The sequence below is a fragment of the Sinohyriopsis cumingii genome, chromosome 12, assembly GCF_028554795.1.
Source record: "Sinohyriopsis cumingii isolate HCF-2022 chromosome 12, ASM2855479v2, whole genome shotgun sequence".
Classification (NCBI taxonomy): Eukaryota; Metazoa; Mollusca; class Bivalvia; order Unionida; family Unionidae; genus Sinohyriopsis; species Sinohyriopsis cumingii.
Window position 1 is genome coordinate 19053352 of NC_142972.1, and position 12904 is coordinate 19066255.

The 12904-nt window shown below is 33.8% G+C and overlaps 1 protein-coding gene across 6 annotated transcripts in view; it reads right to left on the minus strand.

Annotated features, from left to right (window-relative positions):
• The window catches only part of LOC149786049 (protein still life, isoform SIF type 1-like), a 405626-nt gene that overhangs the window by 164581 nt on the left and 228141 nt on the right, over window positions 1–12904 (minus strand). For all 6 annotated transcript variants that reach the window (XM_089976333.1, XM_089976334.1, XM_089976332.1 and 3 more), the window contains one exon: window positions 7851–9168. In XM_089976333.1, the coding sequence (XP_089832459.1) occupies window positions 7851–9168 (1318 nt within the window). The remainder of the gene's footprint in view (window positions 1–7850; window positions 9169–12904) is intronic.

Genomic DNA, 12904 nt, shown 5'->3' on the forward strand with positions numbered 1-12904 from the left:
GTGTACATGGTTTGTTTACAAAGTAGTTCATAATACACTACTGAGCACACATGAGTGCAATATGAAGTAAACATGAGTGCAACATCATAAAATATTGCATGATTCTGACAATGTAAAGTTATTGGAGATGAAAATGAGCATATAATAAGCACATTTACTCAAATTAAATATAAATTGTTGTTTCAAAATATGATACTAATTTTGATTACCATAACTAAAGTCTTAAACATCCTGATTATTGAATGATCTGCACCTTAACTGTTATCAAGAAACATTCAGTCTGGATTGTACTGAATCACACATTTAGGTTGATGTTGTCTAAAAATTTCCACATACTTTAATGTTGATTTTGCCATAGGTACTTCTCAGTGTGCATAAATAATGACCTTCCAAATGAATATGGATGTATAAGGATCCAAATAAAGTGAATAACTACCATTTCAAGGTACAACAATTAAATTCTAAAAACAACACCCACAACTGAAGTAATTAGTGCTGAGCTCCTACACGACCTGTATGACTTTTGCTATAATTTTGTCATATAAATTTGACATCTGAGGTACCTGAATGGTCATTTCCCATACATGTCATCATTAAGCAGTATACATCATCATTAATTACCTTATGTCGTCTGACTCACTAGGTATATTCATGTGCTTCATGAACAAAAATTATGAATGAAACAGAGTAAAGAACAAGAAGAGCTTATTTAATTGAGTATTTTAATAGTAATTTAAGGAAATATGTTAATTGGTACCAGTAATAAATAGAATATATAATAAACATGTTAATGGATGTGTATTGTATAATACCTCATGTAGACTCTGTTTGGGCATTTGGCAGCTTGCACGGTTCTTGTTCACATGTACCTCACTATAAAGTACCTCATTATAGTGTTGTCCCAAATATCTCATTATAATGTACCTCATTACAATCTGTCCCAAATACCTCACTATAACATACCTCATTATAATGCTGTTCCAAACATCTCACTTTAATATGCCTCATTACAATAATGTACCAAATATTTCATTATAATAAACCTTGTTATAATGCTGTCCCAAAACCTCACTATAACATAACTCATTATAATACTGTCCAAAACATCTCATTATAATGTACCTCATTATATGTCTATAGCATCTCACTATAATATACCTCACTATAACACTATCCAAAACATCTCACCATAACACACCTCATTATAATGCTGTTCCAAACATCTCACTTTAATATGCCTCATTACAATAATGTCCCAAATATTTTATTGTAATAAACCTTGTTATAATGCTGTCCCAAACACCTCACTATAACATAACTCATTATAATACTGTCCAAAACATCTCATTATAATGTACCTCATTATATGTCTATAGCATCTCACTATAATATACCTCACTATAACACTATCCAAAACATCTCACTATAACACACCTCATTATAATGCTGTTCCAAACATCTCACTTTAATATGCCTCATTACAATAATGTCCCAAATATTTTATTATAATAAACCTTGTTATAATGCTGTCCCAAACACCTCACTATAACATAACTCATTATAATACTGTCCAAAACATCTCATTATAATGTACCTCATTATATGTCTATAGCACCTCACTATAATATACCTCACTATAACACTATCCAAAACATCTCACTATAACACACCTCATTATAATGCTGTACCAAACATCTCACTATAACAATCTCATTACAATGTTGTCCCAAACATTTAATTATAATAAACCTTGTTATAATGCTATCCCAAACACCTCATTATAACATACTTCATTATAATGTTGTTCAAATATAACATGGCTATGTTCATGGATACTATGTATGAGACACAAAAAGTTTTGATATCTCTCTATAAGGTAACCTCACTTATAAGCATTCTTTTATGTCTCCCATTAACATCATTTTAGTGAGGAATTACTGCATACAAAACACTTTCAGTTAACATGCCTCATTATAAGGTGACCTTGCTTATAATACAGTACACATTAATAGTAAGAATTACTGTATAGATGAGATAACTTTCATTTAACCTACCTGAGGATAAAGTGACCTCAGTCATAATGCACCACACTTGTATGTCTCTTATTAACAGGAATGATGTGTATATTCTTCTTTTTCTGACATTGCTTAATTTGATTGGAGCAATGAATGTAAAACTTACAGTGCTTGACACAAGACTGGCAGTTATTTCCATGAACTAAATGCCACATGATAGATGTCCCAATGCCTAAAGAAGAATATTTTGAGCTATCTCTTTTTGACAAAAGTCTGCAAATATTCAGAATGTATACACATTTACAAGTGTTTAGTTTCCTATTACACTATGATAGACTTGCATATATCAAATATTCATGTCAAACAAACATACAAACAGACTGCTTTTATCAAATCTTTATGTTAAGTAAAGGAAATAAAATGGAGTGGGGCATGAGTTTCAAAGGCAATCAACAACCTTCCTCAATGCTTCATTGAATTTCAATTCTTATATTACATATGAAAAGTGAACTGACGATAAACAATCAAGCTTAACAATCGTTACAAAATGTGATATGAATATTGTTTTACAATGATAAGGCAGCCAATATTTGTCATTTTTTTTCTTTTTCTTTTATTGTCTCTTTTTTGGCAATGCTTGAAATGCACAAAATGACAAACAATAAACAGGTTTTATTTGATAGCACTGTTCTTTGTGCAAAATTTAACAAATGATTTATATTATATGTTCTAAACACAAAACAAGCTTTAGAATTAAATAGAAAAGCTCATGTACTGCAAAATCTTAAAACATTTTCTATTAACTTACAGTTTACACAATTTCATACAAATGTGATTTTATGACTCACAAATTTGAGTAAATTCACAATAAACTTTGTATGATCCATTTTACTTCCCAACCCATGTCTCGATATAAATATTATTTGTCTTTGAATTTAATATTTTTGTTTATTTCATGACATGCCATTTATGGCAAATGTGAGATGCTTGTATCTGCCAAATAAATATTAAAAACAACATGATCGTTAGATGTGATGGTGTTCTGATATCTGCTGATTAAAATATTCGGAATCTTTTGCAGTGCACCTCAACCTGCTTTTATGATATAAAGCAGAAACAAAGGAAACCTTAATATATAGAGTTGTGACCTTGAACTTGAAGAAAACTCTCAAACATCCAATGTAACACATCTTCTACTTACAACATCCTAGTATATCAAGCTTTATCCAATTACCATAAAAAGATTTTAGTTACGAAGCAACATGGCAAATTTTACTGGAATAAATATTGACTTGAAAGCTTAACTTTGAAGACCCCCAATGTGGTTTAAAGAGCCCCAGTGTGGTGACACCTTTTAGTGAAGGTATATACAGTGGCGTCTCTAGGGGGGTGCAGGGGTTGTGGACCGCACCTGGGTGACACTATCAGAGAGGGTGTCACCAAAATGACTGTCTGTGAAATTTTTGTATTTTTGTGCAGGAAGTAGGTCCATGGGGGTGACACCATGAGTTACCGCACTGGGTGACACCAACCCTAGTGATGCCACTGGGTATATGGAATCAGGTCACAATTAGTACTTCCAGTTCAGTACCCATGAATGTAATTCTAGTCTATTTTTAGAACATTTGTTCCTCTCTTATTTTGGTGGTGATAGAAGAGTTTTATTTATGCATGTTTGGTAGGGATTTAAAGGTAATTGTTTATTCTTGAGAATATGACCTCAGGGTGTGGTTGTCCGTGTGTATTTTGGCGACAGTGCACAGTGAGTAATAAGGCCTTGGTGATGATCTGGAAGTGAAATCTGTGTTCTGCTTACATGCTGCTGTGTTGACAGTCCAGCATCTCAAAAAAGAGCAGGTCAACCTTTGACAAGAACTTCACCGTGAAGTCATCTTTGATAGTATTTTAGATTAACATATGATTTGTATTGATTGTCACACAGTGGAAAGGTCAATACTGAAAAACAAATGTAGAGAACATATAGTAAAATTAATTGTGTTCTATGGCCATATAGTTCTACTATGTTTCATCTCTTCATCATAATTGGTTCTGAAATTACAGGGGTGAAAGGAAAGCAAAATAGCACAATTCAATATAAAACACAATTACATTGGTCTTAAAGATAAGACCCAAATGTGTTACACGACTATTGCACTACCCTTAAAGATAAGCCCAACAATGTGTTACACACCCAATACATCAACCTTAAAGTTAATTACACTTGCCTTACAGATAAGACCAACAATGTGATACACAACAATTACACAAGTTTTAAAGATAAGCCCAACAATGTGCTACACAACTATTGCAAATACTTAAAGATAAGCCCAACAATGTGCTACACACCCAATACAACAACCTTAAAGTTAAGACCCAAATGTGCTACACAACCATTACACTTGCCTTACAGATAAGACCAATAAATGTGCTACACAATCATTACACTTGCCTTACAGATAAGACCAATAATGTGATACACAACAATTACGCTAGATAAGACCAATAATGTGCTATACAACAATTACACTGGCCTTACAGATAAGACCAACAATGTGCTACACAACCATTACACTGGCCTTACAGATAAGACCAATAATGTGATACACAACAATTACACTAGATAAGACCAATAATGTGCTATACAACAATTACACTGGCCTTACAGATAAGACCAACAATGTGCTACACAACCATTACACTGGCCTTACAGATAAGACCAATAATGTGATACACATCAATTACGCTAGATAAGACCAATAATGTGCTATACAACAATTACACTGGCCTTACAGATAAGACCAATAAATGTGCTACACAACCATTACACTTGCCTTACAGATAAGACACAAATGTTTTACACAACAATTACACTTGCCTTACAGATAACACCAACAATGTGCTACACAACCATTACACTTGCCTTACAGATAAGACCAACAATGTGCTACACAACCATTACACTTGCCTTACAGATAAGACCAACAATGTGCTACACAGCCATTACACTGGCCTTACAGATAAGACCAATAATGTGATACACAACAATTACACTAGATAAGACCAATAATGTGCTATACAACAGTTACACTGGCCTTACAGATAAGACCAATAAATGTGCTACACAACCATTACACTTGCCTTACGGATAAGACACAAATGTTTTACACAACAATTACACTGGCCTTACATATAAGACCAATAATGTGCTACACAACCATTACACTTGCCTTACAGATAAGACCAATAAAGTGCTACACAACAATTACACGTGCCTTACAGATAAGACCAGTAATGTGCTACACAACAATTACACTGGCCTTACATATAAGACCAACAATTATATATAAGACCAACAATGTGCTAAGCACCCATTGCAATGACTTTAAAGATATGACCCAAATGTGCGACACAACCATTACACTTGCCTTACAGATAAGACACAACTGTTTTACACAACAATTATACTTGCCTTACAGATAAGACCAGAAATGTGCTACACAACCATTACAATGACTTTACAGATAAGACCCAGATGTGGTATACAACACAGCTGCTATTGATGACATGCATGTATACCAAGATGCATCCCTTAATCTCCCAACAGCTTTAATGTTAAAGAACAGATAGGAAAGTTTAATTAAAAGAAAATATTAAGCCATGACCTATACCCTGAAGACATTATCCTGCATGCTGTACATGTCGCACCTTATTGACAATGCACATGCAAATAGGTTTAATCCCTAAATCTCAAAGGCTTCAAGGTCATAGGGCAGAAGAGAAAGTCTGGTGAAAAATGTAAAGTACAGTGTCTTGACCTTGACGATAGGACTGCCAATGTGGTATATAACACAGTACTAGTAATAATGTACATGTATAACAAGTTTCATCTTGTAATCATGAAATGGCTTCAAAGTTATAAGTTAAAGAAAACATGTGATGAAAATATTTTAAAAAAATGAACTGTGGTCTTGACCTTGAAAACCTCCAATGTGGTATCCGATTACACCTTCTAGAATGGATAGTTTGATGAAAAACACAAATACTGAGTTGTGACCTTGATTTTGAATATAGCAACCCCATACTAGTACAAGACACCTTCTAGTAATGATGCAGAAGTACACCATGTTTCATCCCTTACTCTCAAACGGCTTTGAAGTTCAAGAGTTCAAGAGAAAATGTAAAAAAAACAAAAACTGGTTTGAACTTGATGACCTCCATTTTGTTATGTGATAAGCCTCTGATGATGATGTAACAAGCAGTCCAAGTTGCATCTCTTAATGTCAAATGGCTTTCAAGTTATACAGCAGAAGGGAAAGTGTGACATCCAGAAATTAAATATAAATAATGAATACTATAAGCCGTTCTATTTTGAAGTTTTTACAGCATTTTAATTCTGACTTGGAAATTAAGTTGCAAAAGATCCCCACCCCTTCCCATATTTGTAATGAATGCTATGATCCAAGCACATATGAATTGGCTTTCAAAGGCTAGACACTGACAATTAATTTAAATGATGCAAAAATAAGAATTGACTTCCAAAGGCTAGACACTGACAATTAATTTAAATGAACAATGAATATGAACTGACTTCCAAAGGCTAGACACTGACAATTCATTTAAATGAACAAAACATATGAATTGACTTCCAAGGGCTAGACATTGATAATTCATTTAAATAAACAAAAGATATGAATTGACTTCCAAAGGCTAGACATTGCCAATTCATGTAAATGAACAAAAAGTATGTTCACAAAGTATAGTTACAATATAGATCTTATAGTAAGGGATGAACATAATTTTTGTAGTCAACTAGTCATCACAAAAATTACATGGATAATCATTGGTTTCTACTAACTAATGACTGATTGATAATCAATCAATCTGTCCACATGATATCTAGCTAAAATTGGGGCTTGTTTTTCACAAAAAGGCCAAAATCTAGAACAGTAAAACTAAATCTCAACCAAAATGAAATATGGAAATCATATCTGATTCAAAGGCCATGTAACCTGAAGTGACCAAATTATGAAACCAATCAGAACAACACAAAACCCCATAAATAATTCATGGATTTAGCAGTATTCATTGATTGTAAAACAGTGTTTTAACCTTTATGTTACAAACGAAATTGACTTTATTTGTCACTTGTTCAAATCCTAGTGAAAACACTGACTTGTACACTACGCTTAATATTACTGTTGTCATATACCTAGCCGACCTACCTACCTACCTATTTGCCTACCTATCTACTAACATATCTACCCATGTAAGCTTGACAAACATGCTAGTCATGGGCATGCTTTTTCATATTCATGGCAGTTGGTTTTTCTACTTCTTTTTGGAAAAGAAGGATCTATGAAAAAAATTGTGCATGACAAAAATTTGGTGCTGTGCATTCACTGTGCATTCGATCCAAAACTTTGTATAAAGATAATTTGCAGGCTAATAACAGAGAAAGAGATGGAGACAGAGAAAGAAAGGCAGAGGCTATTACACTTCAAGAGTATCATTCTGAAAATGAGACAGGCCTAAATTTAGCATTAATTAATATATGCCCACAACATTGGGAATTTGTTAGGTATACCAACATGTCTATCTAAATACCTATTAAATTCTAGGGGAAGTAAATCTTGCAGGTAAATATGCCAAACCTTCCATGTGTGATCCACCCCAGCATTAGTGAAATCTTTAATATAAAAATCCTTAAGACCAGAAAGACTGCAAAACAAGCAATAGTGTTGACTTAGTAAACTGCATGGTGACAGTCATAAATTACGACAACAATCAGGCCATCTTTTGACATAAGGTGATTTGTGACTTGTAAACAGGACTTACATGAAGCCTGGACAGTTGATGAGGATGGTACACTTTCTGCTGAGCACAGAGATGTGGCCCCATCTCCAACCATTCCCCCTATACCACTGTCAGGGTTAGAGTCTTGTCCATAGCTGTCTCTAGCACAGTAGTTGCCTGGTAAATCGCACTTTGGGAATAATTTAGGATCCATACCTGGTATTTCAATTGACTCTTGTTGTCCACCTTTTGTGACAACTTTTTCATTCTGCATGACCTGATTTGGATTTTTTCTGCCACTAGAAACTGTACAATCACAATCTGAGTAATTTGTCCTTGAGTCTCTCCGATTATCTGTTGTTTGACCTTGAAAATATGGCTCATCAATGAAGCCAAGGTCACGATCTTGGGGACTAGAGTTGCTAGAACCTCTGGAATCATCCTCAGCAGATATAGGTAATGATTGTAACATTTTTCTAATAGAATCACTATCAAACTCAATATTGCACACTGGGGTTAATGGGGTTGAAGGGGTCAAAGGTTCTGGAGGTGAAGGCCATTCTGGAGACTCAGATGATGATGATTGGAGTGTGAGTTCAGGAACTTGAATTCTCTGGGGCTGTGGTGATAAAATCCAGACACGATCTTTCCTTACAACAATGTTATTGGATTCTTCAAGATCTTCTGTACTCCAAACATCCTTTGTTGATTCTTTCACTAAACCTTCTTTGCTCTTTGGTAAAGTTGCAAGGGTAACACTTTTTCTTCCACTTACAACAATATCTACATTTCCAATGAAAGCTGTCTCTAATCTTACATTTTCAGATTTACTAGATGGTGCTGGTCTTGTTTCTAATTCAGCATCTTCTCCAAAGGAAGTAAAAGGGTCTTCAGCCCCAGGTACTGTTGTATTCCTAACTAAATTGGCTTTGTTTTGAGGGGGAACTGATGCTGTTCTTCCATTGTTAGGAATTGGTCTCACAGCAGAGGCTGATGTGCTTGATGAATTGTGGGGATTTTCATGGACTAGAACCAACTGTCTGGTGGATGACCTGCCAAGAGAACTGTGTGCACTCCTTCGCCTCACTAGAGTCCTACCATCACCAGAAACATTGTCATACACTGACATGTCTGATGGGTGCTTAAGTATTCCACGTGGAGAAAAGACTTGATCTTCTTGGAAAGCTTCATGCTGTGTTCTAGGAATTGTGGCAGATTTCTCAGTTCTAGCAAGAAGCTCACGGTCACTCGATGGGGCAATACACTCACATGGTTGTGGCTGTGTCATTTCATGAGGACTTGAAACCACTCTACGATTATTTACTGGTGAATTTGGGGATGAAATTGCTCTACCCTTGCCCTGAAAAAATTACAGAGAAAAATTGGTAAATTTCCAGCTTATTTTGTTTTCAATTTGTCCTGTTAGAGTTTAACATTTCACTTTATAACTGTTCTATTGATCCGAATTGGTAAGATAATTGACACTAGCAGTATGATTGACACCATCAGTATATTCTATACTGGCAATTAATGGGAGTTAAATGTAAAAATCAATATAGATTATATTAAGATGTTATTTTAAATACTTTAGACTTATGACAAATGTTAGGGCTGATGTTGTTTGCAAATTCCTCCAGCACAATACAGGCTATATGGTGCCACCATATGGTCACAACTACATATTACTATATAAAGTATGAGTGAAGGAGATATTAATATTAATATTATTCTGTATCATATCTTAGAATAGCAGATGATGGTACTGTATAGCATTTGGCTGTAACCAGGGCAGATGTATTACAACATTTCAGTTCATGCTGAAAGCTTGTTTTCAAAGAAACATTTCAGAGTAAGATATTTTATTCTGATTTTCAATTTGTACATAAATTTGTTCAGCTTACTAAATATGCTTTGTGTTAAAAGACAAGGTTGAACATCAAGGAGGGTCCAGCCAAGAAGTTGGGGGTGGGGATGGGGTAGGGATGGGTTAGCTTGGCTAACTTGTTACCATGTGTAGTAACCAGTTCCTATGTTAAAAAATTCAACAGTTATCAAGATAATAGGTATGGCCCAAAATAATAAGTCCAGCTCTAATTTTACCAGAACATTTCCAATTTCCTACTTCTAAGTTGATAACAAAAAATTTTGTACTGAAAAGTTGATTGACATAAAAATTAGGACATAGGCTCTTTAATTTTCTTGAAAGTATTCTAAGTTTTACCTGAGGAATTTCACAACTCTTTATTGAAGAATAACAAAAGTTTCCAACTTTACAAATTTAGCTCTACATAGTAATTTTTAATCCCTTGCACAATGATTCTTCCTCTGAAAAAATAGAAATTTTATGAAAAGGAGGACAGGTTTAGTAAAATGAAATGCTGTTTCATCCTATTTATCAATTTTTCTGAAAAAGTTGAGAGATTTGTGTTTGTAATTGTCACTTACAGGTAACCTCAAACTACAGCCCAGTCCATACTGATTTTTGATGGACTGGAGTAATGGCCAAACCTGCCAACATGGTCAGATTGTGTAAATAATTGATTTTTCTTTAGAATGTGAATCAAATGATGTTTAACTAGTGCTATCAGCAGTGGGTACATAAAAAAGTGCCTCCCACCACCAACTCCATCAGTAATTACAATTTACCTAGCAGAACTTTAAACATAAGAACTCATTATTGGTAGTCAAAGTTAGGAGAAAGGCCACAACTTCTCTAAATGATGACATGGAATACTGGAAATCCAACATATTCAAGGTCTCATTGTTATAAAAGGTGCATGGTAAATTTGGTCAAAGTACAACATTCCTAAAGTTATGGGCGATGTACATGCAGGAACCATAACTCTTCCAAAATATAATTTGGAATGCTGGGCATGAAACTCATTAAAAGACTATTAAGTCAAGTACAATTTTTTTTTTTTAAATTCCTACAATCATTGGTAATGTAATACTATAGAAAGTAAAGTCTGGAGGACTGACAATCAGGGGCCATAACTCCTGGTTACTGTCTTCTAGGCCTCCAGCTATATTCTTTCAAAATTATAGTTATTTTAAAAGGCATTGGTCTAAAAATACAGCACAAAATTTATTTTTTATATGAAATAATTATAAAATTATGGGAGAATGACAAGCCAATTATATATCCAATTTATGACCACAATTGTAAGTAATTGAACATACAAATAGAAAATATTAATAACATAATGCTTGAAAATAATAATTTCAACATATATATAATTGATTAGATACTTCTTTTCACTTTAATATACATTTTGTTTCTTTAAGTATTCATTCTTGGCTGCGTCACTGTATTAATGGTCTTTTTAAATTTTAATCCTTGGTGCAAGAAAATACACACATTTTAGGGTTTTTTTTAGTTTTTTTTTTGGTAGTGTCCCATTTTTTCTGGTTGTGTGTGGTGCCTATGGGGTGCGTAAAAAGATCCCCAGAAAATAAACACAAAAGATCACGATAGCTGATTTTAGACTGATTGAATCAAGTGCACCCCAAGCTAGCTTATTAAATAGAGAAGCATACGATGATCAAGTTCACTGCTGACTGCAATGTTCTATTGACTTTGATTAGAGTTTACATCAAGGAGAGACAAATCTTCTGCGAAATCCTTTTTGTGTTAAATTTCAAAGCAGTATAAATGAAGGAAAAAATGTAGACTTGAATGTCTAAAATAAATTATTGTAGGAGATAGTTACTCAATCATGAGGAATTTATGGTACACCCTTTACAGAGCCTGCTGATAATAAAATGTGCTTGAATATTGTTAAATAAACATAAAACAGGTATGGAAAATATTATGAAACAGGTATGAAAAATATAATGCTTTTGAATTTTCTTGAATAAACATGAAACAGGTATGGAAAATATAATGCTTTTGAATTTTCTTGATTAAACATGAAACAGGTATAGAAATTATAACATGAAACAGGTATGGAAAATATAATGCTTTTGAATTTTCTTGATTAAACATGAAACACGTATAGAAATTATAACATGAAACAGGTATGGAAAATATAATGTGTTTGAATTTTCTTGAATAAACCAGAATCCAGATGTTGATCAGAAGGAATGTATCTTCAGTCATATTTCGTTCCATGCATAAAATACAAAACATAAATATTTCACAGGACTCCTGATTTTTTCTAATGACCTCTACATAACTTCTCCATGACTATTTTTTTAATTTTCATAACTAAGTACTTTTATGTTTATGACAAACTGGCCATAAAGTTAAATCTGATAGGAAGATAGCAATGAAATCAGCTTTTTTTTTGAAAAATGGCCTCCTCTTCCCTTTACAGCCAACTGATCCACCCTCTTTAACACAAATTTTGGCTATTTCCCTGTCTTTCCATAAATTTTTGGCAATTTTCCATGACTTTTCCATTCTTTCCCTCACAAAATTTGATTTAAGGATCTTTCCAAGATTTTCCTTCACTGTGGAAACACTGATTTCAGTAGTCATAGTCTCATTAAATATCCCCGTTTGTTTGTACCCCGTTACTGATTTCAATAACAAAAACATTTAATGTGATAAAAAGTGCAGAGAACTAAGTCAATTGAATCACTGATTTATAATTTCTAACCTGACTGTAACAGGAATGGCACTAATACTGACATAATGCTGGCATCCCCTTCATCTTTCATGCTTAATGCACTTTCCATACTAACACAGTGCCATATTGTGTACACTATGGGTTAGTTTATTTCCATCTGACAACATAATGCTGTAGTTCATCCTATTCAGTAACTGCTGGATAATTCCGTAAATTACCAGAATGTTGAGAATTTGGAATTACATCCCTTTGCACACATGCACATAAAAATTAAACTGCTTGTTAAATCCATGTGAAAGGCAAATTTGTTGTCATTCTATTCAACATTGTAAATATCGGAAGCAGATGACATATGTATGCATTGTGCACATACCCCTTTGCTGAAAATGGACTTGTCCAGGAACTGGAAATGGATCTCAAGCATGTCTGTCTATTATATTGAAAACTTTCGTTAAGCATGAAACACGCAGATGATGATGGTGTTAGGGCCACTCTACTGACAGTCAGGTTATAAATTATAAATCA